Source organism: Macaca mulatta, chromosome 15 (genome assembly GCF_049350105.2).
Source record: "Macaca mulatta isolate MMU2019108-1 chromosome 15, T2T-MMU8v2.0, whole genome shotgun sequence".
Taxonomy (NCBI): domain Eukaryota; kingdom Metazoa; phylum Chordata; class Mammalia; order Primates; family Cercopithecidae; genus Macaca; species Macaca mulatta.
In genome coordinates, this window is record NC_133420.1 from 19,915,344 (window position 1) to 19,942,407 (window position 27,064).

General features: G+C 54.9%; 2 protein-coding genes and 1 long non-coding RNA gene across 26 annotated transcripts in view; 1 reads left to right on the top strand and 2 right to left on the bottom strand.

Moving 5' to 3' along the window:
• Positions 1–1,110: 1,110 nt before the first annotated feature.
• Positions 1,111–8,151, bottom strand: CDK9 (cyclin dependent kinase 9). Of its 9 annotated transcripts, none has more exons than XM_077965077.1 (8): positions 7,981–8,151; positions 7,438–7,519; positions 6,610–6,700; positions 6,105–6,271; positions 5,833–6,004; positions 5,526–5,674; positions 3,753–5,110; positions 1,111–1,805 (listed from the first exon to the last, which is right to left on the bottom strand). In XM_077965077.1, exons 1-7 carry the CDS (start codon positions 8,070–8,072, stop codon positions 4,745–4,747), a joined length of 1,119 nt encoding a protein of 372 aa, XP_077821203.1. In that variant the 5' UTR covers positions 8,073–8,151; the 3' UTR covers positions 1,111–1,805; positions 3,753–4,744.
• Positions 8,152–8,799: 648 nt separating this feature from the next.
• Positions 8,800–27,064, top strand: part of SH2D3C (SH2 domain containing 3C) — a 51,173-nt gene continuing 32,908 nt past the window's right edge. For 5 of the 16 annotated variants that reach the window (XR_013405445.1, XM_028834788.2, XM_077967638.1 and 2 more), the window contains exons 1-2: positions 16,235–16,438; positions 20,173–20,650. Coding sequence is in view for 8 of the 16 variants with exons in the window: in XM_028834788.2 (XP_028690621.2) it covers positions 16,402–16,438; positions 20,173–20,650 (515 nt within the window). In the remaining 8 variants the exon portion in view is untranslated. Of the gene's footprint in view, positions 9,382–15,383; positions 15,558–16,234; positions 16,439–20,172; positions 20,688–23,407; positions 23,903–24,032; positions 24,146–27,064 lie in introns of those variants that run through there. The other 11 variants (XM_077967648.1, XM_077967651.1, XM_028834789.2 and 8 more) reach the window with 10 other exon arrangements.
• On the bottom strand, positions 20,345–22,159 carry LOC144335076 (uncharacterized). Its single transcript, XR_013405516.1, has 2 exons — positions 21,923–22,159; positions 20,345–20,740 (listed from the first exon to the last, which is right to left on the bottom strand). It is a non-coding gene; the product is annotated as an uncharacterized LOC144335076 (long non-coding RNA).

A 27,064-nucleotide genomic window follows, 5' to 3' on the forward strand; every position in this document is an offset into this window, starting at 1 on the left:
GTTAAGTTGTAACATACTTGATTCTCTCAGCCCTTTTTGGCTGTTTTACTATAGTCCCTATTTTGATGGTTATGCTAATATTTGTGGAAAAAGGTCTTGTATTTGCTGCATTATAATGACATCAGTACTTCCTTAGCTGGTTTAAGTACAAATGAATAAAACCATTTTTCCTTTAAAAAAAAAAAAACAAAAACACCAGGACGTGACTCCAGGCTCTTAAACAAAAGGCCAGGACACAGAATTCAGTCCCCCTGCAGGGTGACATCGCGAGTTCATCCCCATGAGCTGGTGAAGGCCTTTTCCCATCTGCACAGCCTCCTTGGCCATGTGTTCACTGCACTCGCTCCACTGTATCCCAGAGACTCACACGTGCCAGGTGCTATCTAGGTGCCAGAAACATGGTAAAAGCCCCACAGGGCCCTGCCCTCTGGGAGCCTTTATTCCAGTCCACATACCTCCCTCCACAGGTGGAAACAGCACCCATGTCACACCGGAGCTTGAGGCCAAAGCTAGAGAACCCTCGCCTGACTGGCCAGTCCCTGTTCCTCCCTGGGGTAGACTGGGGAAGGGGGTGAGGACGAGCTCCGGTCAGCAGCTCCAGGGTTTGGCGCCTGTCTTGGTTGTTTTAAAATGTAGCTTAATTGGCTGGGCACAGTGGCTCACACCAGTAATCCCAGCACTTTGGGAGGCCAAGGTGGGAGGATCCCTTGAGCTGAGGAGCTGGAGACCAGCCTAGGCAACAAAGCAAGACCCCATCTCTTTTTTTTTTTTTTTTTTTTTTTTTTTTGAGACGGAGTCTCGCTCTGTCGCCCAGGCTGGAGTGCAGTGGCCGGATCTCAGCTCACTGCAAGCTCCGCCTCCCGGGTTCACGCCATTCTCCTGCCTCAGCCTCCCGAGTAGCTGGGACTACAGGCGCCCACAACTGCGCCCGGCTAATTTTTTGTATTTTTAGTAGAGACGGGGTTTCACCGTGGTCTCGATCTCCTGACCTTGTGATCCGCCCGCCTCGGCCTCCCAAAGTGCTGGGATTACAGGCGTGAGCCACCGCGCCCGGCCGACCCCATCTCTAAAAGGTATGTTTTTAAAAATGTTTAAAAATGAAAAGATGGCTTAATTGCATAACAAATGTATTAGTTAACCAACTATGAGGAAACACCGAAACATAAAGAACCACACACTCTGTACAAAGCTCCCCAAAGGCTTCCCAGCCCTGGGCACTTGTACCCACACCCCCACCCCAAAAAGCCTCGATTTCTGCTTCCACGTCACGCTGACCCCTCAGCTACCCCCGACTCTTCCCCTTACCCCATTTTATTGTTTTCCATGGAACTCAATCAAACCAGTTTGGACCTACTGGAAGGCGAGCTCCACTGGGGTGGGGGTGGGCCACCGTTTCCAGCTGTATTAAGTCCCGAACAGCACGGCCCTTGGAAGACGCACCTAGTAAGTATGCTCAATGAATCAATGAGACCAAAAAAATTGCAGTGAGGGTTCAATGACATAAAGACTATCATTGTGTAATTGCTCTTAAAAAATTCCTGTAAGTGGAATTGCTGAGTCAAAGAATATGAACCTTTTAGAGAAGCTTCTTATCCTTCAAAGAAAATACAGTTAGGCCAGCCCTGTGAGTTTTCCCACTCAATTCCTACTGACTGCTGTCAGGACACCTCACAATAGCTTTAATTTGGATTTTTCTTTTTTTTTTTTTGATAAGTCTCGCTCTGTCACCCAGGCTGGCAAGCAGTGGTGCCATCTCAGCTCACTGCAACCTCTCTCTGCCTCCTGGGTTCAAGCGATTCTCCCACCTCGGCCTCCCAAGTAGCTGGGATTACAGGCAGGCGCCACCAGACCCAGCTAATTTTTTTATTTTTAGTAGAGATGGGGTTTTGCCATATTGGCCAGGCTGGTCTCAAACTCCTGTCCTCAGGTATCCACCTCAGCCTCCCAATGTTGCGGTTTACAGGCCTGAGTCACTGCACCCAGCCCTGATTTGGATTTTTTTTTTTTTTTTTTTTTTGAGACGGAATCTCGCTCTGTCGCCAGGCTGGAATGCAGTGGCACAATCTCAGCTCACTGTAACCTCCGCCTCCTTAGTTCAAGTGATTCTCCTGCCTCAGCCTCCTGAGTAGCTGGGACTACAGGGATGCACCACCATGCCCAGCTAATTTTTTTTTTTTTTTGAGACAGTCTCGCTGTGTTACCCAGGCTAGAGTACAGTGGTTCGATCTTGCCTCACTGCAACCTGTGCCTCCTGGCCTGGGTTCCAGCAATTCTGCCTCAGCCTCCCACATAGCTCGGACTATAGGCGCACACCCAGCTAAGTTTTGTATTTTTAGTAGAGATGGGGTTTCACAATTTTGGTCAGGCTGGTCTTGAACTCCTGACCTCGTGACCTGCCCGCCTCGGCCTCCCAAAGGGCTGGGATTATAGGCGTGAGCCACTGCGCCCAGCCGATTTGGATTTGACTACTAGTTATACTGGGTTGAAGTGTGCCCCCTGAATTCATGTCCTCTCCAAACCTCAGAATATGACCTTATTTGGAAAGAGGGTCTTTGCAGATGTAATCGGTTAAGATGAGGTCACACTGGGTCAAGGTGGCCCCTAAATCCAGACTGGTGTCCACATATGACAGACACATAGGCCGGGCGTGGTGACTCATGCCTATAATCCCAGCACTTGGGGAGGCTGAGGCAGGTGAATCACCTGAGGTCAGGAGTTCAAGACCAGCCTGGCCAACATGGTGAAACCCTGTCTCTACTAAAAATACAAAAATTAGCCAGGCATGGTGGCAGGCGCCTGTAATCTCACCTACTAGGGAGGCTGAGGCAGGTGAATCGCTTGAACCCAGGAGGTGGAGGTTGCAGTGAGCCAAGATCATGCCATTGCACTCCAGCCTGGGCAACAAGAGCGAAACTCCACCTCAAAAAAAAAAAAAAAAAAAAAAAGACACAGAGGGAAGAATGCCATGTGAACACAGGCAGAGACCAGAGCGACACATCTACAAGCCTAAGGGATGCAAGGACTGCCAGCAGTCACCAGGAGTCTCAGTAAGGATTCTCCCTCTCTCAGATCCTCCCGAAGGAGCCGACCCTGCCACCAATAACTTTGGAACAGAATAAACGTGTTACTTTAAGCTAGCATGCTTGTAGCAATTAGTTATAGCAGTCTCAGGAAAACAAATACACCAATCAAGAATTTTTTCCTTGGCTGGACGTGGTGGCTCACACCTGTAATCCCAGTACTTTGGGAGGCTGAGGTGGGCGGATCACTTGAGGTCAGGAGTCGAGACCAGCCTGGCCAAGATGGCAAAACCCCATCTCTACTAAAAATACAAAAATTAACTGGGCGTGGTGGTGGGTGCCTGTAGTCCCAGCTACTCAGGAGGCTGAGGCAGGAGAATCGCTTGAACCCGGGAGGCAGAAGTTGCAGTGAGCCGAGATCACGCCACTGCACTTCAGCCTGGGCAACTGAGTGAGACTCTGTCTCAAAAAAAAAAAAAATTTTTTTTTCTTTCACTGGCCTTTTGTGTTGTGGTCTGGGTCAGTTTCTGTAAATGGACAGTTCTGGTCAAAGGTTTTGCCAACCTTCCTTCCTGGCCCCACTTCAAGGTCTCTGCCCGTAAGAGGATGTAGGAAATTGACCTCCAGAATGTCTCTTCCCAACTTCAGGCTCACAGAAAACATGCCCGCCAGAATGTTCCGCTCCTCAGAGGGTCCCAGGTATTCTACCTTCAGCCTGTATTTTTCTCCCACACACTCTCCACCCCTGTTCAAACTATTGCCACCTTCCAAGACCCCTGTGATCCCTCCACCCTCTGCACACTTTCTCTCTCCGGCCTGCCCCAGGCCCTCTACCCAGCAGCCTGAGGGACCATCCTTCTCAGGTGACAGATCAAATTGTCACTCCAGTGATCTGCCCAGCTGGGTCACCACTGCAGCCATAGCAGCTCGCAGCAGGTCCTCGCCAATTCCCTCACCAGGGACATGAGATGCGTTCTGGAAGGCACCCAAGAGGAAAAACAGACAAAGGTCCTTTGCAATTATGTAAGAGAACAGGAACTGAGATAAAAGAGTCAAGACCTCCAGTGACTTCACAATCAAGTCCCAATGGTCAGGCCCAACCTGCTGACTGTGGGGGAAGAGTTGGTGGCATGTGCGCAGAACAAAACACACATCAACTCCTGGAGGAAAAAAAAAAAGAAAAAAAAAGAAAAAAAAAACCTTTTAATTCTAACGGACCAAACTGTGCCCAGGAATGTCTCCAAACAATGGAACCAAAAGAAACACGATAAAATTCTCCTGCTAAAGAAACCAAGAGTTTGTGCCAGCCCCAGTGCTTCTGAGGGTTAGGCCAAAAACAGCCCATTCCTGAGGCCAGCCCTGTCCCCACGCAGGGTTCTCAGCCCGAGAATAGGATTGTGGGTGGGTGAGGGAACTGTCCCCTCTTCCACCATGCTGGGAGCTCTTAGAAAAAGTCACTGGTGGGAGATCCCCTCCTCCTACCCCATGGAAACCCTCTGGGCACCATCCAGAAAGCCAGCGAGGACAGGACAGCCCCGATACCCTCCTGGCCTTTCAGCAAATGCTCCACTCCAGTCCACTCAGCGGGCTGCTCCCAGAGCCCAAGGTGGGGATTAAATAAAATATGCATGAGAGATATGAACTCAAATGCCCCACCGTCTCCACGATGCAAGTCACATAGCAGAAGAAAAAAATGTAAGAGCCCTAGTGGCAAGCGCCGGCCCTCAGAAGACACGCTCAAACTCCGTCTGGTTGGTGGTGGCGGGATTGCGACTCTGGTTGGTGGACTGCTGGGTGATCTGGCTGCCCTTCCGGCGCGGTGGTGCCAGGTACTCGAACATGGACGTCAGGTGGGTGGAGAGCATGCCCTTGAGGTCAGAGGGCATGGGGTCGGACCAGAAGAAGTCATGGTTGAGGGCATCGTCGCTGTCGATGCGCTGGGCAGGGTCCAGCACCAGCAGCTTATCGATGAGGTCCAGTGCGTACGGGTCACGCACATAGGCCTTCAGCCTGTCCTTCACCTTCCGCTTCTGGCCCTTGACCAGCTCCAGCTTTTCATACAGCTCATAGTTGTCCACATTTGGCCACACCTGGGAGGGAGGGGGCGTTGACAGAGGATGAAGTCCGGCCAGGAGGTACGTGGCTTATCCCTTTGTTAAGGCCTAAAAGGACTAAAATACCTGCTCCACTTCGAGACTCCCAGACTACTACTGGAGAGAGAACTCGACCCCTCCCAAGAGAAGCAGTGCCCGCCACAGATTGGCACATACCACATGCCAGGCCCAACCCTGACATACGTCACATTTCTGGTTCACAGAAGAGAAACCCAGCGCTGACTCAGTTGTTCTGCCCAAGGCCACAGAATGGCTGATGGAACCAAGACTGGCGCATAGCCTGTGTGGCTCTCAAGGGCAGGCCCTGTCACCAAACCAGCCTCCCTTCCAGAGAGGAGCGCTCCCTCCATTCCACTCCCCACTCCTCTGCCGGGGGACCGGGACCCCGTACCTCAGGGGTGATGGAGCCGCAGAGCTGACTGATGAGGGCGAGTTGGTGCTGCTCCGTGTTGCCCTGCATGATGGGGCTGCGGGTCCACATCTCTGCCATGATGCACCCAGCACCCCACAGGTCAATGGGGGGGCCGTAGTCCCGCTCCCCTGGGAAGAAGAGCGCACCAGGAGGGCCCCTTGAGCCCGGAGGCCTCCTGAGACTCAATGCCCCAGGGCCGGCAGCTCAAGAAGCCCTGGCAGTGGGGGGGCGGGGGCCAGGTAGATGCCTGGCCCTCACCCCCCTCGGCCCGCTCGGGAGTCCTCACCGAGCAACAGCTCCGGGGGCCGGTACCAGAGTGTCACCACACGGTTGGTGTAGCGGTTGGGCTGGCTGTTCTTAGCCAGGCTGAAGGCCCGGGCCAGCCCAAAGTCTGCCAGCTTCAGGACCCCGTCACGAGTGATAAGCACGTTAGCAGCCTTCATGTCCCTATGCAGGATCTGCAAGAAGGGCAAGAGTGGCTCCTTCAGTGATATCCACCCGGTAGTGGGAGCCAAGGCCAGCCCAAGCCTGGGTCCTCCTCCCAGCTCTCGCCCCCACCTTGTTCCTGTGGATATAGTAGAGGCCGTTAAGGAGCATCTGCATCACCCTCTTGATCTCAGACAGCGTGAACTTGACCAAAACATTGCTCAACAGCCCAGCAAGGTCATGCTCGCAGAAGTCGAACACCAGGTATATACTGCCCTTGCAGCGGTTATAGGGTGAAGCTGAGGCAGGAATACAAGGAAGAAAAAGTCAAGAAAGCCACACCCAACACACTTTCCCACAACCAGTTTCTTTCTTCCTGCTCCAACCCATGGGCACCCAAGCCCTCCAGAGCATCTGTCTGTTCCTTCCTTCACTGGTCAAATATTTTCTGAGTGCCTCTTCTGGGCCAGGGCAGACCCCGAGGAAGCACCAGCTACGATGAAAGAGGACCAGAGAAAGCAGTCACCATGGGTCCATCTGAGTTAAGAGGAGGCAGTTTAGGTGGGTCTAGTTCCAACTTTACGAACAAAACCTTAGGCTACAAGTGTCATCTCCTCATAAGATCCAAACAACTTACCTTTGGTTCGACAAATCTCAATCAAGTTGACCACATTCTCATGTTTTAGAAGTTGAAGGATCTTGATCTCCCGCAAGGCGGTAATGGGGAACTGGGTGGGAGAGAGGGGAAAGTGGTCAAGAGTGAGCGCAGTACAGAGCCCAGCCCTGGGGTCTATATTGAGAGGCAAGATGGGAGACAGAGCAAGATCATGGGCTCTGAAACCAGCTGTCTCAGAAGCTCTGCCTGTAAAATGGATATAGTAGGAGCATGCACACTTCAAGGAGATGATTTGAGACAACAAACTGAAACAGCAATACTTTGCTATTAGCCACTAAATGCTCGGCGGTTTCAGCCTTCAAACTTCAGCTCTATGGCTGTTTCGTTGGCAACAAACATGACGATTCAAAAATGTCCTCGCTAAAGCACATCAGGAAAAGGAAGGTTTATGGGACGTTGTACTTGAGCTAAGATGGGGTGGAGGGACCGCTCCTTTTAAACACATTAAATAACTGAGTATTAGTCACTTTTCAAAAATTTGCATGCATATGTATCTTTCTTTAACATTAAGCAAAATTTAACACTAAAAAAAGGTGTTTAAAGGCTTCCTAACTTCGTGAACTAAAGTGCACACGATGCATGCATCAACTCCCCCTCCCGGTCTCACCCATAACTGCCTAAGAATGAAGCATTTAGTTTTAGGGTGGAGGCCAAATTCCCTGGAAATTTCTGAACTACTACGAAAAAAATTAAATCTCAACCTGAGACTCCTAGAAGCAGCAGGGTGGAAAACCGACCCGGGGTCCTGGGCAGTTAGACGGCTGGCCCGCACGCCCGATCCGTACTCACCCCCTCCTTCTCGTTTTCCATCAGCACCTTCTTCAGAGCCACCTTCTGGCCGGTCTTGCGGTGCCTGGCCTTAAACACCTCCCTGCAGGCGGAAAGGGAGACCCGAGAGCTCATCAGGCGATTTCCGCAGGGCCCGCCCCTCCCCCACTACAGGAGGAGGGGCAGCAGCAAAAAGATTCCCGGGCGGGGCTGGGGTAAGTACCCAGGGCACGCGGCTACCCCGCCACCCGGCACCCTGTCTCGTTCGGAGCTTCTGCTTCCTTCTCTCAGTCCCTTCTCCTCACTTGGGCGTCTCTTGGAGAGATCCCGTTCCCCTCACGGGCGCCTCTCTGCAGCCCCTCCCCGCCCCCACCACCGGCCTCAGGCTCCTCCCCACCAGCCGGCTCCTTCAGGCCGGGGCGGGGTGCGGCGCGGCCTAAAGACCAGTGGGCAAGCCCGGGGACAGACGGTTTCTCTACCAACTCGGGCGGGGCCCGGGGCATCCCGACGTCCGCCCTAGGGGTGCAGGCCCACGGCTCCCGGCCCCGAGGGGCCCAGCCTTACCCGAAGGTGCCTTGGCCGATCTTGGCGAGCTTCTCGTATTTGGAAACTTCATCACAAAAGGGGCACTCCACCGAGTCGTACTGCTTTGCCATGGCCGCCTCCAACGCGCCGCCGCCGCCCCCAGCCGCTGCTGCTGCCGCTCCCGCTCCGGGTCCCGCCGCCGCCGCGCTCCAGGCCCCTCCGCGGCCGCGCCACTTCCGCCTCCACGGCCACTTCCGGCCTCGCGGCGCCGACCCCGCCTCTTCCGCCCGCCGCCCGCCGCCAGGCCCCCTGGGACTTGTAGTTCCCGAGAGGCCAGGGGGAGCCGGAGCTGCAGAGGCGCCTCCGCCGCCGCCGCTGCCCCCGCCTCCGCCGCCGCCACTACTGGCGGCGGCCCCGATCGGGGGCGCGGGGAGCCGGGGCGCCGGAGCTGGGGCTCGGGGTGGCGCGTCCCGCTGCATGGGCCCGGGCCGCCGCTGCTGCCGAAGCTGCTGCCGCTCTGGCGCCCGATCCGGGGCCAGCCGCAGTGCCCTGCTCCTCCTCCTCCGACGGCGCCGCCTCCGCCGGGCTGCGCGGGGCGGCGGGCGGGGGGGCAGCCCCCGAGCCGCGGCCTGGGGGCTCCCTGGCCGGGCCCGGGCCCGGGGCGGCCGGGCGAGGGGGCGAGACGGGAAGAGCCGACTAGGAGACGGCCCGAGAGCCCGGGAGGGGGCGCGTTATAAAGGGGGAGGTGCCCGGCCTCGCCTTCCCCTCCTCCTCCGCCCGCCCCCGCCCTCCTCCCTCCCACCCTCCGCGGCCGCACCTGCCGCCGCCGCCACCGCCCGCCCGCCCGCCCGCCCGCTCGCTGTCCGCCGGCCGCCCTCGGCGCGTCACCGCCCGCGGCCCCTCCTCCGCCTTCGGAGGTGGGGCCCCGCGCTCGGCACCTGGCTGCGGGCGCCCAGCCGCGTGCCTCAGTTTACCCCCACATGCCGGCTGCCGCGGAGAGCCCCTTCCTCCCCGGCTCGGAGTGCCCCCCCAAGAGGCGAAGGCGGGAGGCGCGGAGGGAGCGTCCTCCGGCCCTGGGAGGAGAAAACGGCCCCCGCCTCCGCCTCCCCCGGTCCCCGCCACCCTCCGTTGACATGGCAACCGACGGCCGCCAGGGGGCGCGGCGGCACTGGAGGCGACGAGCAAGCAACGCCCGGGCCTTCTATCGCTGGAGCCTGGCTCTCCAGGAGGCAGGGATGGGACCCGCAGGACTCGCGCCTTCGCCGAGTCGCGCCAGAGCTGATCAGGCCCCGGGTCAATAATCGCAAAAAACAGCTACCATTTTCTCAGCACTCTTTGTGTGCTCAGGAAGTGCTGGGCGTTTCCGCCGAATCCTGAATCAACAGCCCCATAGTCAGGATCACTAACCCATTTTGCAGAAGAGGACATTGAGGCTCAGAGGTGAGGTCATTTGCCCAAGGTCACACGGCGACAAAGCTGGGTGTCTGACTGTGAAGGGGATTCTCTTGACTCAGGCTATCCGTGGTTGGGCCAGGAGGAGAGCACTGGGGAGGCTTGCTGTCCTTATGCAAGCGGGAGCTCACCACTCACCCCCCCATCTCCCTCCCCCATCGCGCCCATCCCTTCGCCTGCATCTTCCTGGCTCCAGCGGCCCCCAGATTCCCCCTCCAGCTCTGCCCAAGGACAGCCTCCGGCAAAGCCGTCTTTTCTGCCTCCTTTGCCCCGCTTCAATCTGCCCCCTCCTCTCCAGCCCTCTGCGGGTGGATCCTGAGACCTGGCCCCCCAGTCTGGCCTCTCTGTCCCCGAAGAACCTGAATGTGACATTGGAAGCTCTTTCCAGTTCACACCCCACCTCCCAGGCTGTGGCCATGCAAATCTCTCTACTGTCTCCCTAAGCCTTCCTGCTTTCAGGGCGGTTCTCCCCTGATTCCACACTCCCCTAGACTCTGGATGCCCTCTCTTCCTGCAAGAAGCCCTTGGGGTGGGCGCGGTGGCTCACGCCTGTAATCCCAGCACTTTGGGAGGCCGAGGCAGGCAGATCACAAGGTGAGGAGTTCGAGACCAGCCTGGCCAATATGTTGAAACCCCATCTCTACTAAAAATACAAAACTTAGCCGGGCGTGGTGTTGGGTGCCTGTAGTCCCAGCTACTCAGGAGGCTGAAGCAGGAGAATCGCCTGAACCCAGGAGGTGGAGGTTGCAGTAAGCCGAGGTCTTGCCACTGCACTCCAGCCTGGTGACAGAGTGAGACTCCGTCTCAAAAAAAAACCCTCGGGGTGGCTCCCAGCTCTCACCCCACACTGCTTAGCCTCAAAGCCTCCTAGGAGGAGGCTGGAATGGCTTTGATGACCTTGATGTCACAAGAGGTCCTGTTCTGGGTAAGGGCATTACCAGGGAGGGGCTGGAAAGTCAGGCTGAGGAGGAAGGAGCCTCTCCTCCTGAGAGTAGTGTAGAACCAGAGAGGGGTTTAGGCAGGGAGAGAAGTAGGGTCAGGTTCATGGGTACACTATTAGAAGCAGGAGGCTGTTAGCTAAATTGGAGGTGGGGGCCGGGCGTGGTGGCTCAAGCCTGTAATCCCAGCACTTTGGGAGGCCAAGACGGGTGGATCACGAGGTCAGGAGATTGAGACCATCCTGGCTAACACGGTGAAAACCCGTCTCTACTAAAAAATACAAAAAACTAGCCAGGCGAGGTGGCGGGCGCCTGTAGTCTCAGCTACTCGGGAGGCTGAGGCAGGAGAATGGCGTGAACCCGGAAGGCAGAGCTTGCAGTGAGCCGAGATCGCACCACTGCACTCCAGCCTGGGCGACAGAGCGAGACTCCGTCTCAAAAAAATAAATAAATAAATAAATAAATAAATTGGAGGTGGGGAGGATAAGGAGAAAACCATAAAAATTTTAGTAATGACAATTTATTGATGGAAAATAAATGGTCCCAGCCCTACTTACCACTTTATAAGAATTATCTCGGTTGCCACTCAACCATATGGGTACTGTTGTCACCTCCATCGTACACATCAGGATCCTGAGACTCACAGGTGACATCACTTGGCCTGGGTCAAACAGCTGGTCAGTGACCATACTGGTATTTGAACCAGGTCAGTCTGGCACAAACCCCAGCACTTCCCCATCTCAGGGCCCTGCCCATGTGGCCTAGGGGTGGAGCCACGGCATTGCTGGGGCACGGCACCACTGGTCTGAGCAGTAGCGCAGTGGGTCGGGATCTATGGTGGGTTTGTGTGGCCTCCACTATCCGACTACAGCTCAAGCCAGGGCCTGCTGTTTCCCATGAGCCCTCCCTAAGTCACATCCTGTGGGCAGAGGCCCTAGCAGAAGTTCCGGTGGAGTTGTCACCTACACCCCACCATCCCTGGTCTGAACCCCAACATCCGCCTGTCACTTCCCCTTGGGGCCTCAGGGCCTCAGTCCTCACTGTAGGATGCAGGCAGGCAAGAGAGGCAGGGAAGACCGGATGCCTGTCACAAGGCTACCCAGGCTGCCCAGGTCCGGGGCCCCAGATCACCAAGCTGGCAAAACCCAGGCACAAGTAAGAAGAAACGAGTGATTTCTCACTGGAAACGTTTCCTGCTTCCCAGGGATCGGCTAAACTGGCAAGGCTGGGCTGGGCATGTGGCCAGTCCTTGGTAGATGTCTGCCCCGAGAGAGCTGCTGGTCCTGCTGCCATTTTAACAGAGAAGGTGAGGGCAGCACAGTAAAGGGAGGAGCTGGACAGCTGTCTGACCCCAGCCTGGATCCCCTGTTTTCCTCTGAGCAGAGACAGACGGGAAGCATGGGAGGGAAGGAGAAGATGGAGTCATGAAATGGGCTGCTCTTGGTTGCTGGTGCATCTGAAGAGACAGTGGGTCAACTGCATAGCAGGGGTACAGGACAGAGAACAGCCATGTGATACCCACAGCCCTCTAAAATCACAGAAGTTGCCTCCTCCTCCGAAAGGCTCACACCTGTAATCCCACCACTTTTGGAGGAGGAGGCAGGTGAATCACCTGAGGTCAGGAGTTCGAGACCAGCCTGGCCAACATGGTAAAACCCTGTCTCCACTAAAAATAGGAAAATTAGCTGGGTGTGATGGCACGCACCTGTAATCCCAGCTACTCAGGAGGCTGAGGCAGGAGAATCACTCGAACCTGGGAGGTGGGAGTTGCAGTGAGCCAGGATTGTGCCACTGCACTCCAGTCTGGGCATCAGAGTGAGACTCCATCTCAAAAAAATTAAAAAAAAAAAAAATTGGCTAGGCGTGGTAGCTCACGCCTGTAATCCCTACACTTTGGGAGGCTGAGGCAGGTGGATCACCTGAGGCCAAGAGTTCAAGACCAATCTGGCCAACACGATGAAACCCTGTCTCTAATAAAAATACAGAAAAGAAAATTAACCGGGCATGGTGGCACCTGTGATCCCAGCTACCCAGGAGGCCAAAGGCAAGAGAATCACTTAAGCCCAGGACGGGGAAGTTGCAGTGAGCTGAGATTGGGTGACTGCACTCCAGCCGGGGCAACAAGAGCGAAACTCCGTTTCCAATCAATCAATGGATCACAGAAGTTCTGCCCACACTAGCCAGGAACTGACTCAGTGCCTGGCCTGGGGCTGACTTACGTTGTCTCCCTGAAACTCTCCAGCACCCCTATTAGGAGGTTGCTATTACTAGACCCAAGTTACAAAAGGGGAAATTGAGGCCCAGATTGGTGTGGCCTGCCCCAGGCTCCATAGTCAGGAAGCTATGAAGCTGGGATTCAAAGCCAGGTCTCTTTACTCTTAAAGCCCAGGGTCATTTGCCATCAGCCCACACTGTCCCCAGTGTCAGATCAGCTGAGGGGGAAGCATGATCCAGTCCTCATATGGAAGGGGCCCTGGCCTCTCTCAGAAGGCTTCAGGTCTGTTTGGAATATGCAAATAAGGACACAAGTGAATTAAATCAAAATTATACCCTTGCTATAAATATTTTATTTCACTGCCATGAGATCATGTAAGGGATGTTATATTCTGTTTTACTGATGGGGGAAAAAAAAGAGAGAGGCTCAGAGAGGTGACATGATTTGCCCAAGGTCATGGAGGTGGGGATTGAATCCAGAATTGCATGGGTCTGATGCCTTTGACGATGAAGTTTAAGGTCTCCAACTCTTCATGGTACCTGCCCTGTCCGTGAGCCTGTCTTCTCTGTCCTCTCCATAGGCCCCCACCACACTGTCCCTGCTTGAGTCACAGACTGAGGAAGAGGAGCAAGGATAGGGGACAGAAGTGAGAGCAGGGGGCTGGGTGCCACGGCTCACGCCTGGAATCCCAACACTTTGGGAGGCTGAAGCTGGAGGATCACCTGAGATCAGGAGTTCGAGACCAGCCTGACCAACATAGTGAAACCCCGCCTCTACTAAAAAATAAATAAATAAATAAATAGCCGGGCATGGTGGGGCGCGCCTGTAATCTCAGCTACTAGGGAGGTCAAGGTAGGAGAATTCCTTAAACCCAGAAGGCGGAGGTTGTGGTGCTAAGATAGCACCACTGAACTCTAGCCTGGAGCTCCTTTTTTTTTTTAATTGAGATGGAGTCTCGCTCTGTCCCTCAGGCTGGAGTGCAGTGGCGCGATCTTGGTTCACGGCCAGCTCCGCCTCCCAGGTTCACGCCATTCTCCTGCCTCAGCCTTCCCAATAGCTGGGACTACAGGCGCCCGCCACCGCGTCCCGCTAATTTTTTTTGTATTTTTAGTAGAGACGGGGTTTCACTGTGTTAGCCAGGATGATCGCAATCTCCTGACCTCGTGATCCGCCTGACTCGGCCTCTCAAAGTGCTGGGATTACAGGCGTGAGCCACCGCGCCCGGCCAGACCTTTTTTTTTTTTAAGTTTCTGTCTGTAGTTTTTTTAAGACTCTTGTCAAAAAAAAAAGAAAGAAAGAAATGAATTCAGGGATCCTAGGGCCCTATAGCCTCAAGTCAACCTGGAGGGATCCCAAGGAGGTAAAAGCCTGAGGCGGGTGGGGCCAGCCTGAGCAAAAGGCCTGGAGGTCGGAAAGCACTCAGGGATGTTCAGGGCAGGGCAAGCTGAAGAGCTACCGCAGGACAGCCACCCGCCGGCAGGTCCTCGGCTGCACTCCTAACGGCCACTCCAGGCAGCACAAAGGGGGCTCTGAGCTCAGCGGAGCCACCACACTGAGCCCTATTCATTCTCCTAGGGGTGCCAGAAACTGCCCTGGCGCCCGGGCCAAGAGCAGACGGGCCCCAGCACTGACGAGGTGCCTCTGCCGCAGCAACACAGCATCTCTGTGGTTGGGATTCCCAGGTCTCATGCCTTGTGCATGCCTGTCAGGATTCCCCGTCCTGTGCCAATCTGCCCCTTATCTGTGCCTATCTCTCAGCAGCCACAGCCAGGGCTCGCGGAGGCTGGACCTGCGTTTGCCTCTCTCACCCTCCCAACAACCCAAGGAAGTGGGGGCTGCGGTGGGTGCATTTCACAGATGAGGAAACTGTGGCCCAGAGAGGCAAAGTGTCTTGTGCGGGATCACATAGCAAGTCAGGAGCAGGCCTGGCCAGGAAGCAGCATAGCCTTGGCAGCTAACCCAAGTCACACTGCAACCCCCTCCCAGGAGAGAAGCTGGGGACTTACCTTCTATCTTCCGCTAGGGGATACCAGCCGGGGAGTTAGGACACTTGGTTGTCGGTCTGTCCATTGTCTGCCTCTGCTTTTTTGTGTGTGTGTTTTGAGACGGAGTCTTGCTCTGTCGCCCAGACTGGAGTGCAGTGGCACGATCTCGGCTCACTGCAACCTCTGCCTCTCTGGTTCAAGCAATTCTCCTGCCTCAGCCTCCCAAGTAGCTGGGATTACAGGCGCCCGCCACCATGCCCAGCTAATTTTTGTATTTTTAGCACAGACAGGGTTTCACTATGTTGATCAGGCTGGTCTCGAACCCCTGACCTCGTGATCCACCCACCTGGGCCTCCCAAAGTGCTGGGATTACAGGTGCAAGCCACTGCGCCTGGCCTTTTTTTTTTTTTTTTGAGATAGGGTCTCCCTCTGTCACCAGGCTGGGGTGCAGTGGTGCGATCTTGGCTCACTGCAACTTTTGCCTCCCTGGTTCAAGCAATTCTCCTGCCTCAGCCTCCCGAGTAGCTGGGGATACAGGTGCGCACCACCACACCCGGCTAATTTTTTAAAATGTATTTTTAATAGAGACGAGGTTTCACTATGTTGGCCAGGCTGTGCTCGAACCCCTGACCTCAGGTGATCCACCCGCCTCCGCCTCCCAAGATGCTGGGATGGTAGGTGTGAGCCACCATGCCCGCCCTGGGGCTGTTACTGTTAATGGAGGATGCAGGAAGTGCCCTATCAGATGGCAGTGGACTCCTCTCACAGCCCGGGTTGCCATCCTGGGGTCCAAGATAAAATGCCAAAACCCCTGCAGGTTGGCTGCATACCTCCCACTTCTCCCCATTCTAGAAATCAGGTGACCGAAGCTTCGGAGGTGGAAGTAGCTGGGATTGGAAGCCCTGGGTCTTGGGCCCCGCCCCAAGCCCCAGCAGCTGCTGACACCCTTTGCAGATGTTCATAATGACCATGGAGGGGAGGTTGCATTTCCTCATCTTGGTCTGCCCACCTGAGCCTGCACACACGGTAAGTTTGTAGTGTGGAAAGGCACCAGCCCATGGGTTAAGGGGCCTAGAAGGGAGAGTTGTGACCCAGTCTGGGCCAGCAACCAGCTGTGTTACGTGGGGGAATCCCTCTGCCTCTCTGTGCCTCGGTTTCACCATCTCTGTCCAGTGGGTACAGTGGACCACATGATGACATCTCCCTGATAGCTTGGAAAGCGGTGACTGTGCTTTGGTAGGCACCGATTCTGTGCCAGGCCCTACACCAACGGCTGAAGCTGGTGAAGTGAGCACCGCAAGTACCCCCGGTTCACAGGGAGGACATCACACCGTGGCAAAATGGCCAGCCAAGGGTGGAACTTGGGTCTGGGTGGCCCAGAGTCCACAGGCCTGATCACAGCTCTCTCCAATCTGCGGCTGCCAGTCCCTCTCCTGGGTAGAGAGGCTGAGAAGCAACTGCCCTGCACACAGGCCTGACTCCCCTCACCTTCCCAGCCCGACGGCCAGGCCCCCTGACAGCTGTTGGCAGGTCCCCAGCGGCCCCCAGCCCACTGGGCTCTGTTCCCAGAGCCTGCGGCCTGCTCCTTAGACCTTCCAGGTCCCACGGGCTTGCGGTCTGCCCCCTGCCCCTGCTGCTGAGGCCAAGGAGGCGGCCCACAGGGGCTGGGGCTAGGAGAGGCCCCAGCCCCCGCCCCCTGCGGAGAGGGTGGGGAGGGTGGAGCTGTGGGAGTTTCACTGGTTTAAAAATACACAGAGGAAGCGAGTGAGAGAAAGGGGAAGGGGAGGTGGGAGAGGCACCTCAACTTTGATGTCCAGAGCCTTGAGCGGCCACTCGCAAGCTGGCCAAGGGCTTCACACAACTTGCCAAGATGACAGAGGGGACCAAGAAGACCAGCAAAAAGTTCAGTGAGTGCGGGGTGCCGTCTTCACTGTCCTCCATCCCTGGCTGTCCTCTGGGCCTCTCTCTGCATCTGTTTCTTCATCACTGTCTTCATTTCCGTTTCTCTCTCTCTCACTGTTTTACTTTTTTTGTTTTTTACCTTTGGACGCCAGTGTCTCTGTCACCCAGGCTGGGGTGCAGTGGCACAATCTCGGCTCACTGCAGTCTTGACCTCCCAGGCTCAAGTGATCCTCCCACCTCAGCCTCTTAAGTAGCTAGTAGGCAAGTAGTTAGGACTCCAGGCACAATTTAACTTTTTTTTTTTGGGTGGGTGCGGTGGTGGCTCACGCCTGTAATCCCAGCACTTTGGGAGGCCGAGGACGGGGGATCACCTGAGGTCAGGAGTTCGAGACCAGCCTGGCCAATGTGGTGAAACCCATCTCTACTAAAAATACAAAAAATTAGCTGGGTGTGGTGGCAAGCACCTGTAATCCCAGCTACTCAAGAGGTTGAGGCAGAAGAAACGCTTGAACCCGGGAGGTGGAGATTGCAGTGAGATTGCACCACTGCACTCCAACCTGGGCGACACAGCAAGACTGCATCTCAAAAAATCAGTAAATATAAAAAAATAAGTAAACAATAAAATTGATTTTTTTGTTTTTTTTGTAGAGGCCGGGGTGGGGTCTCACTTTGTTGCCCAGGCTGGTCTCTATCTCCTGGGCTCAAGCGATCCTCCTATTTCCAGCCTTGTTTCTCTTTCTCTTTGTCCATCACTGTCTCTCTGCAGACGTCTCCGCTTCTGGGCGTCCCCGTGGCTTTCTAGCTGTCATTCTGGCCCAGCATCTCTCTCTCTCTCTCTGACTCATTGACTTCGTTCTCCATCTCTGTGCTTCTCTTGTCTCTGTCTCTTTGTCTCCCCACCGTGTCTCTCGATCTCTGCAGTCCACTGTGTCTCTGGCTGTCTCTGACCTCGCAGCTGGGCAGGGGAGGCCTTCGCACACTCCATCGCCTGCCCACAGGCCTGGGCTCACATGGGATCCCAGGTGGGGAGTTACTGGGGCGCAGGGGGATGGAGGTGTCATGGAATCCCAGGTGGGGAGTTACTGGGGCGGCAGGGGGATGGGGGTGTTATGGGATCCCAGGTGGGGAGTTACTGGGGTGGCAGGGGAATGAGGGTGTCATGGGATCCCAGGTAGGGGGATGGGGGTGTCATGGGATCCCAGGTGGGCAGTTACTGGGGCAGCAGGGGGATGGGGGTGTCCTGGGATGCTGTCCCACATTCCCAACAGCAGTGAGGCTGGGAGCCGACATTTGGGTAGGGAAAGAGCCCAGAGCTACTAGAACCAGGCTCCAGGGTGAGGGGCCACACTGGCCCACTGCTCTGTTTTCCTGTGTCTGTCCTTCCCAGTCCCAGCAAACTTTTTCTGTCTCCTGATTCCTTTGATCTGACCCCACCAGGGTGGGGGACAGGTGGTGTAAAGGGCAGCGATTATGACTGCATTTCCCAGAGGGCAATGCTGAGGCCCGGAGACTTGCCTGAGGTCACACTGGCTATTGAGCAGGGCCCAATCCCAGACCCTGGACTCTGGGCCTCAGTTTCCCTCCCGGCCCCCACTATCTCCTCCAAACGCCTGGTGCCCAGGAGGCAAAACCAATGATGCTGAGAAAGAAGGTGGTTGGGGGTCCTCCCTCTGGCCACTGATGCAATTTCCACCCCCACCGCATGCAGCGGAAGGGCAGAGCGGCCACATTTGCGACCACGTTTCTCGGGAGACCAAGGCAATAACCAAATGGGGCCAGCAGGGCTGGGACACAAACCCCTGAGCACTGACCCAGCTGTGCCAGGCTTAGTCTGTGTCCAGGCTCAGCCGTGGCCTTGCTGTGTGACCCTGGGGGAGTCCCTCCCCATCCCTGGACCTCAGTTTCCTCCCTTGTCAACTGGGGGCATCCTACCTGCATCCCAGCGTGGGTGCGAGCAGCTGAGGAGGTGGAGGATGCTGAGGACGTGGAAAATGCTAGAGTTTTTCCTTTTTGCTCATCTGGGGGCTATGGGGAAGTCAGTTGGTGGTGGCTGTGAGAAGGGGCAGTCCCACAGCTGAGGGCAGGGGTAGGGAACTCACATGCACCCCTGTGGAAACCAGGAGATGGTATCACCCCAGCCGTTCCTCTTGAGTCTGGAGCTGGGCTCAGCTGACAGGAAGGAGAGAACCACAGACAGTGCGACCCTTAGGCTCGCAACAACCCCCTCCTCATTCTACCCCCACCCTAGGTGCACAGAGGCTGGCTGGAACACGCCCCAACCCCCGATACGAGCACAAAACACGAATACCTGCTCCACTTACCAGCAGCGTGACCTCAGTTCATTACACTGCTCTCAATCTCAATTTTTACATCTGGAAAATGGGAATTAAACTGTGTCACCGAGTTATGCTGAGAATTCTTGCAGCACATGTTTGCAAATGCAGAATCATTTTCAGAAATTTTAAAATTATTATTATCAGTGGCCGGGCGCGGTGGCTCACCCCTGTAATCCCAACACTTTTGGAGGCTGAGGTGGGTGGATCCCTTGAGGTCAGGAGTTTGAGACCAGCCTGGCCAACATGGTGAAACCCTGTCTCTACTAAAAGTACAAAAATCAGCCGGGCGTGGTGGCACGTGCCTGTAATCCCAGCTACTCGGGAGGCTGAGGCAGGAGAATCACTTTAACCCAGGAAGTGGAGGTTGCAGTGAGCCAAGATTGCACCACTGCACTCCAGCCTGGGTGACAGAGCGAGACCCTGTCTCAAAAGAAAAAATAATAAATACATAAATAATTATTACTATTAGAGACAGGTTCTTGCTCTGTCGCCCAGACTGGAGTGCAGTGGTGCCATCATAGTGCACGGCAATCTTGAACTCCTGGGCTTAAGCCATCCTCCTGCCTCAGCCTCCCAACTAGCTGGGATTACAGGCACACACCAGCACATCCAGCTAACTTTATTTATTTATTTATTTATTTATTTAGAGATGGAGTCTCACTCTTGTCACCCAGGTTGGAGTGCAATGGTGCAATCTCGGCTCACTGCAACCTCCACCTTCAGGGTTCAGGCAATTATCCTGCCTCAGCCTCCCAAGTAGCTGGGATTACAGACATGCACCACCATGCCTGGCTAACTTTTGTATTTTTAGTACAGACAGGGTTTCACCATGTTGACCGGGCTGGTCTCAAACTCCTGACCTCAGGTGATCCACCTGCCTCAGCCTCCCAAAGTGCTGGGATCACAGGCGTGAACCACGGCACCCAGCCTTACTTTTTTATTTTTTGTAGAGACAGGGTCTTGCTATGTTGTCCAGGCTGGTCTCGAACTCCTGACCTCAGGTGATCCACCCGCATCAGCCTCCCAAAGTGCTGGGATTACAGGCGTGAGCCACCATGCCTGGCCTAAGCTTTTATTTAATTCTCACATTGCCCTAGGAGGTAGGTGTTGGAATCTCTATTTTACTGATGTGGAGAATGAGGTTCAGCTCAGAGAGGTCAAGTGACTTGCCTAAGGTCACACAGCTAGGATGTGAAAGAGCAGGAATTCAAGTCCAGGACTATGTGATCCCAAAGCTCCCATCTTATACCACTTCCAGGGGTGTGTTAACAATTAGAAGGGGTATCCAGGAAGCCCCCAGCCCTCTTTAGCCCCTCACTGAGTGAAACTGCAGGAATTGTTCATTATTATTACTGATGTTGACATTGTCATTACCTTCTTTTCCTTCCCTTCCCCTCTGCTAGAGTTCTTCAAGTTCAAGGGCTTTGGGAGTCTCTCCAACCTCCCTCGGTCCTTCACTCTGAGACGATCCTTAGCTCCCATCAGTAGGCAGTCCCATTTGGAGCCTGACATCTTTGAAGCCACGCAGGATGACATGGTGACGGTGCCCAAGAGTCCCCCAGCCTATGCCCGCTCCAGTGACATGTACAGCCACATGGGCACCATGCCTCGCCCCAGCATCAAGAAAGCACAGAACTCACAGGCTGTCCGGCAGGCCCAGGAGGTGGGTCCCAAGCCCAACCTGGTACCCCGAGGTGTACCCGACCCCCCAGGCTTGGAGGCAGCCAAGGAGGTGATGGTGAAGGCCAACGGCCCTCTAGAGGACATCCCAGCAGTGGAACCCAACCCTTCAGCAGTGGAGGTAGACCCCATCAGAAAGCCCGAGGTCCCCACAGGAGACACAGAAGAGGAGAGACCTCCCAGGGACGTGCACTCAGAAAGGTAGGTGCCTAGGGACTGGTTGGGACCTGCAGGGATGGCTTCTGGTTTTTCTTTTCTTTTCTTTTTTTCTTTTTGACACAGAGTGTTGCTCTGTCTCTCAGGCTGGAGTGCAGTGGTATGATCCTGGCTCACTGCAACCTCTGCCTCCCGGGTTCAAACGATTCTCCTGCCTCAGCCCCCTGAGTAGCTGGGACTACAGGCGCCAGTCACCACGCCCGGCTAATTTTTGTATTTTTAGTAGAGACAGGGTTTCACCATGTTGGCCAGGCTGGCCTCGAACTCCTGACCTCAGGTGATCTGCCCGCCTTGGCCTCCCAAAGTGCTGGGATTACAGGCATGAGCCACCACGCCTGGGCTTCTTTTAAACCCAGTACACATCTGGGTTAAAAAGAAAAAAACCTACACATTGACCAGGTGCTTACTGTAGACCAGGCACTGTGATAAGCCCTTTACTTGTAATTAGCAAAATAAAACTGGCAAGGCGAGACTGTTACCGTTTCCATAGGACAGATGAGGAAGCTGAGATTCACATGGTAATGTCATCTGCCTCAGTCAGGGTGCACATTTGCCAATGACAAAGCCAGCATGTGAACCGAGACCCCCCTGCCTCCAAAGCCCCAGTCAGCCTCTAGCATGGGCCCTCAGCTGCTGGATGGATCCTAAACCCAGTCACTAGATCCCTGCCCTGAACCCCCTCACCCAAATCGTCACCATTAGTTCTGCTGGACAATACCTCCACCTAGTCTAGAAAACCATTTGATTTGTTAGTTTAGTTTGGTTATAGGGTGAGTTGAGTTCATGCAAAAATACAAATTGTGATAATAAGACAATAGCTCCCATTTAGTAAGCATTTTTACTGGGTATCAGAACAAATATCTCTCTGAAAACTCAGTAGAAGATTCAGTCATTAAGGCTGGGTGCGGTGGCTCATGCCTGTAATCCCAGTATTTTGAGAGGCTAGGAGTTTGAGACCAGCCTGGCCAACATGGTGAAACCCCATCTCTACTAAAAATACAAAAACTAGGCCGGGCGCAGTGGCTCAAGCCTGTAATCCCAGCACTTTGGGAGGCCGAGGCGGGTGGATCACGAGGTCAGGAGATCGAGACTATCCTGGCTAACATGGTGAAACCCCATCTCTACTAAAAATACAAAAAAAAAAAACTAGCCAGGCGTGGTGGCGGGCGCCTGTAGTCCCAGCTACTTGGGAGGCTGAGGCGGGAGAATGGCGTGAACCCGGGAGGCGGAGCTTGCAGTGAGCTGAGATCTGGCCACTGCACTCCAGCCTGGGAGACACAGCGAGACTCCGTCTCAAAAAAAAAAAAAAAAAAAAAAAAACAAAAACTAGCAGGGCGTGGTGGCATGTGCCTGTAATCCCAGTTACTCAGGAGGTGGAGGCATGAGAATTGCTTGAACTCGGGAGGTGGAGGTTGCAGTGAGCCGAGATCATGCCACTGTGCTCCAGACTCGGCGACAGAGCAAGACTCACTCTCGGAAAAAAAAAAAAAAAGATTCAATTATTAGCCCCATTTACAGATTGGGAAACTGAGACTCAACCAAGGTTACACAGAGCTGGGATTTGAGCAGAATCTGCTTGCCTCCAGAGGCTGCACACTTATGTACCACATTGGACTCACCACCTTCTCAACCCTAGGGCCATGTCTTTCACATCCCGGGAGACCCCTCAATCCCAGCCAAAGGTGTCCCCAACTTTTCAATCCTTAGAACCTTTGTATCAACCACACCAGTCACATGTGCCTGTCGAAATAAAGAAAAAAAGTCAGCTGGCCAGGCGCAGTGGCTCACGCCTGTAATCCCAACACTTTGGGTGGCCGAGATAGGCGGATCACGAGGTCAGGAGTTTGAGACCAGCCTGGCCAAAGAGACCAGCCCGACCAACATGGTGTAACCCTATCTCTACTAAAAATACAAAAATTAGCCGGGCGTGGTGGCGCACACCTGTAATCCCAGCTACTGGGGAAGCTGAGGCAGGAGAATTGCTTGAACCTGGGAGGCAGAGGTTGCAGTGAGCCAAGATCGCGCCATTGCACTCCAGCCTGGGTGACAGAGCGAGACTCCAACTAAAAAAAAAATAAATAAATCACAAAAGCCAGCTGAGCAAAAGTAATTGTAGGGCCAGTTCTGGGACCTCCTTTCTTTCTTTCTTTCTCTCTCTCTCTCTCTTTCTTTCTTTCTTTTTTTGGTAACTTTCTTGAGCAGCTTTTTGCTGAGACACCAAGCACAGCCTCTGTCTCTGAGCTGTAATTGCCTAGACCCCTGATCAGTGAAGAGGACCATGTACAGGGGTAGAATGAATCCAGTCCAGATTCTGCCTCTTACTGGCTGCATGAGTGGACAAATCTGCTCCTCTCTTGGAGCCTCAGTTTCTCATCTGATAAATGAACATAACAATAGCGCCTACCTGGTCGGGTTGTGTTGAGGATTCAAGAATAACATACCTGTAAAATCTCAACACAGTGGCTGGCATGCTGCACTCAGTAAATGGGAACGCTATATTTACGATTAATAGAACTCATGTTTTTCCACCATCTCTGGCTGCCTTCTGCCATCCCCTCCTACATTCGCCCTCATTCGGGAGTAGAGGACCAAGGATTGTATGTAGGGGAGAGGGCTGGATGATGGGTCCTGGGGCGTTCTAAGGCACCCCAAGGTATGAGACTGCACCAGAGGCCTGGCTCCTCCCACTCAGGGAAGCCGAGTTTCGCGGGAGCGGGGCGGGCCGGGGTGGGGCGAAGAGAGGCGGAGTTGAGGGCGTGTATAGGGGCGTGGCCTAACCCAGGCTGCGCGGAGAGCTGTTGGGGAAGCGAGCTTCGGTGCCTGGCGGGCGAGGCGGAGGGGTGTGCTAGGGGGCGCGGCCTTCCCAAACGGACTGATGGGGAGGGGGCGGAGCGAGACCGGAGGCGGAGCGAGACCGGAGGCGGAGGGCCGTGTCCGAGGCGGAGGGCCGTGTCCGAGGCGGGGAGCGTCCTTCCCTGCCTGTGGAGTAGGCGGTGGAGCCGGGCCAGGCAAGGAGCGCAGGGGCGTGTCTGGGGGGCGTGGTCTACAGGTCAGTCTCCGCCCCCGGAATCCGGCACTGAACTCCGCAGCCCCGTGGCCTGAGAAAGGCGGGAGCCGCTGAGCTTAGCAGGTCCCCGGGCTGCAGGCGGCGACAGCGGGGGAAGCATGACTGCTGTGGGCCGAAGGTGCCCCGCGCTGGGGTCCCGAGGGTGAGTGACCGAGCTGGGCCTGAGGAGGGCCAGCGGAGAGCAGGAGAGGTCGAAGGAGGAAATCTGCACCCCTGGGGCAACTGACAAATTTGGGGGTGGGGTTAGCATCAGGGACTTTTCTAAGCCAGCTTTCTTTGGGTGTAATTTTATCACCGCAGGTCAGGCATCTGCTTATCTACTCTACACAACAGCTCCAGGAGAGAGGTACTATTATCACCCCCATTTTATAGATGAGGAAAGAAAGACTTGCCTGCCGCGTTTGACACAGCCGGTGAGCGTCAGAATCAGGGTTTAATCCCAGCTTCCTGGCCCATGCTTTTAACACCTGGGCAACACATCCCTCTCCAGCAGGGCTAGGGCCGCTGAGAATGGCAAGTCCAGGACCCAGCCCAAGCCTTCTTGCTCTGTGGACAGAGCCCTGGTGGGCCTAGCAGTGCTTCCGGCATCATGCTTAGCCAGGAGCTGACCAAGGAAATGGAGAGACTCTTGCCCTCCAGCATCTGGAGTGTCCCGAGGAGGATGGGGTTAGCAGACCAGATTGAGCCCCCTTCTGGTGCCCCGGGACCCAGTGCTCCATCTGCACTGGTGGCTCACGGTTGAACATTCCTTCCAGAAGTCCCTGAACCTCAGCCCTGTGCCCTGGAGTTGGGGGAGCAGTCTGGTCCGTGAGATCTCAGATTAGCCCTGCCCCACTCTGGTCCTCAGTCTCCCCAGTGGTTCAGATGGGCCTGAGATGGTCTCGGAGGATCCATCCAGTTTGGGGAGGAGGACATTAGGGAATTGCTAGTGAGCAAGTTCGGGGGCCCTGTTCCTGAATGTCTAGAGGAGGCTGTCCCAGGCCTAAGCTGGGGAGACTGTCCCTCCCCCACCCCTGGGGAGGCAGGGTGCACCTGGAGCAGGAGGAAGGAAGGGGAAAAGGTGAGGCTGCAGGGGTTTCCTGGTGTCCTGTTCCCTGGTGAGATCATGGGGATGAAGAGGAAGGAGGGAGGAGGGACCTTTAGCCCCCCCTCAAAAAAAAAGAAAGCACCAGCCTAGCCTACCTCCCAAGGACCCTCAGTCTTCTGCAGGTCCCAGAGAGGCACCCTCGCTCTTCAATCCATCTTACAGAGGAGGAAGCAGAAGCCTGGAGAAGGACAGGAAGCCCCAGCACTCCCTACCCCATGCCCACCCACACTGGAATTGTCAGGCGAGGGTCCTGCCAGGCATGATCACCAGCTGACAGCAAGCGAGCACCTGTTGTCTAGCTCATGGGGCCTGTGAGGTGGGAGCCTCTACTTGCTCCATTTTGCCAGTGAGGAGACTGAGGCTCAGAGAGGGGAAGGGACTCTCCTGGGGTCACAGAGAAATTGGGTGTCAGGCCTGACTCTTTGATCCCAGGCCTGACTAGCTCCTAAGCCCAAGCTCTTCACCACTAGGTCACATTTCCCCTCCTGCAAGTAAAGATCTCAAAGCTTTTTCTTTTCTTTTCTTTATTTATTTATTTATTTTTTTGAGATGGAGTTTCACTCTTGTTGTCCAGGCTGGAGTGCAATGGCGTGATCTCGGCTCTCTGCAACCTCCGCCTCCTGGGTTCAAGCATTTCTCCTGCCTCAGCCTCCTGAGTAGCTGGGATTACAGGCATGTGCCACCACGCCTGGCTAATTTTTTTTTTTTTTTTTTGTATTTTTAGTAGAGACGGAGTTTCTCCATGTTGGTCAGGCTGATCTCGAACTCCTGACCTCAGGTGATCTGCCCGCCTCTGCCTCCCAAAATGCTGGGATTACAGGCGTGAGCCACCGCGCCCAGCCAGCTTTTTCTTTTTCTTTTTTTTTTTTTGAGACGGAGTCTCGCTCTGTCGCCCAGGCTGGAGTGCAGTGGCCGGATCTCAGCTCACTGCAAGCTCCGCCTCCCGGGTACCCGCCATTCTCCTGCCTCAGCCTCCCGAGTAGCTGGGACCACAGGCGCCGCCACCTCGCCCGGCTAATTTTTTGTGTTTTTAGTAGAGACGGGGTTTCACCGTGTTAGCCAGGATGGTCTCGATCTCCTGACCTTGTGATCCGCCCGTCTCGGCCTCCCAAAGTGCTGGGATTACAGGCTTGAGCCACCGCGCCCGGCCCCAGCCAGCTTTTTCTACCATTATTTCAAATGACTTCCCATGACCCCCTGGAAAGGAACCCATTTTGCAGATGAAGACATTGAGATTTTTGTGAGGCTAATAACTTGCTTGAGGTGATGCAGTCAGTTGAGTTGGAATGATATTCATTTTCATATTGACTGAGGTACAGCTATGCCTCAGACACTGTTCTAGGTTCTGGGAGATAGCGGTGAGCATGGCAGACAAAACCCTGCCCTCAGGGAGTCCCCATTCCAGGGCAGGGGAGACAGATGATAGACAAGATAAATGAGTTCTGTGGTTGACTAGAAGAGAAAAGACTTATCGAGAAAATTTAAAATCCGCTCTAGAATTGGTTGGCGAAAGGAGGGAGTGGCTGGCGGTGCCAATTTAAGAAGGTTAACGGCCGGGCGCGGTGGCTCAAGCCTGTAATCCCAGCACTTTGGGAGGCCGAGATGGGCGGATCACGAGGTCAGGAGATCGAGAGACGATCCCGGCTAACACGGTGAAACCCCGTCTCTACTAAAAAATACAAAAAAATAGCCAGGCGAGGTGGCGGGCGCCTGTAGTCCCAGCTACTCGGGAGGCTGAGGCAGGAGAATGGCGTAAACCCGGGAGGCGAAGCTTGCAGTGAGCTGAGATCCGGCCACTGCACTCCAGCCTGGGTGACAGAGCAAGACTCCGTCTCAAAAAAAAAAAAAAAAAAAAAAAGAAGGTTAACCAGAAAGAAAGGCTCAGTGAGGAAGTGACATTTGAACAAAGGAGACGAAGGGACAGACCCTCTTGCTGTCTGGGAAGGAGCACACCAGGCCCAGGGAACAGCAAGTATAAAGGCCCTGAGGCGGCATATTTGGGGAACAGCAGAGACCAGTGTGGCTGGGGCAGAGCAAGGTGGGGAGGACAGGGAGGGGTGGTCTGGGAGGCTGGGATGGAAATGAGCACAGATAACATAGGGCCTGGAAGGGCCCAGCGAGGACCTGGCTTTGGCTCTGAGCAAAACGGGAGCCATTGCTGGCCTTGAACAGCGACAGACCCCACTATGACTTATGTTTCTAAAAGACCTTTTTTTAGGAGGATCTTTTCTGTGTTTGATATTTT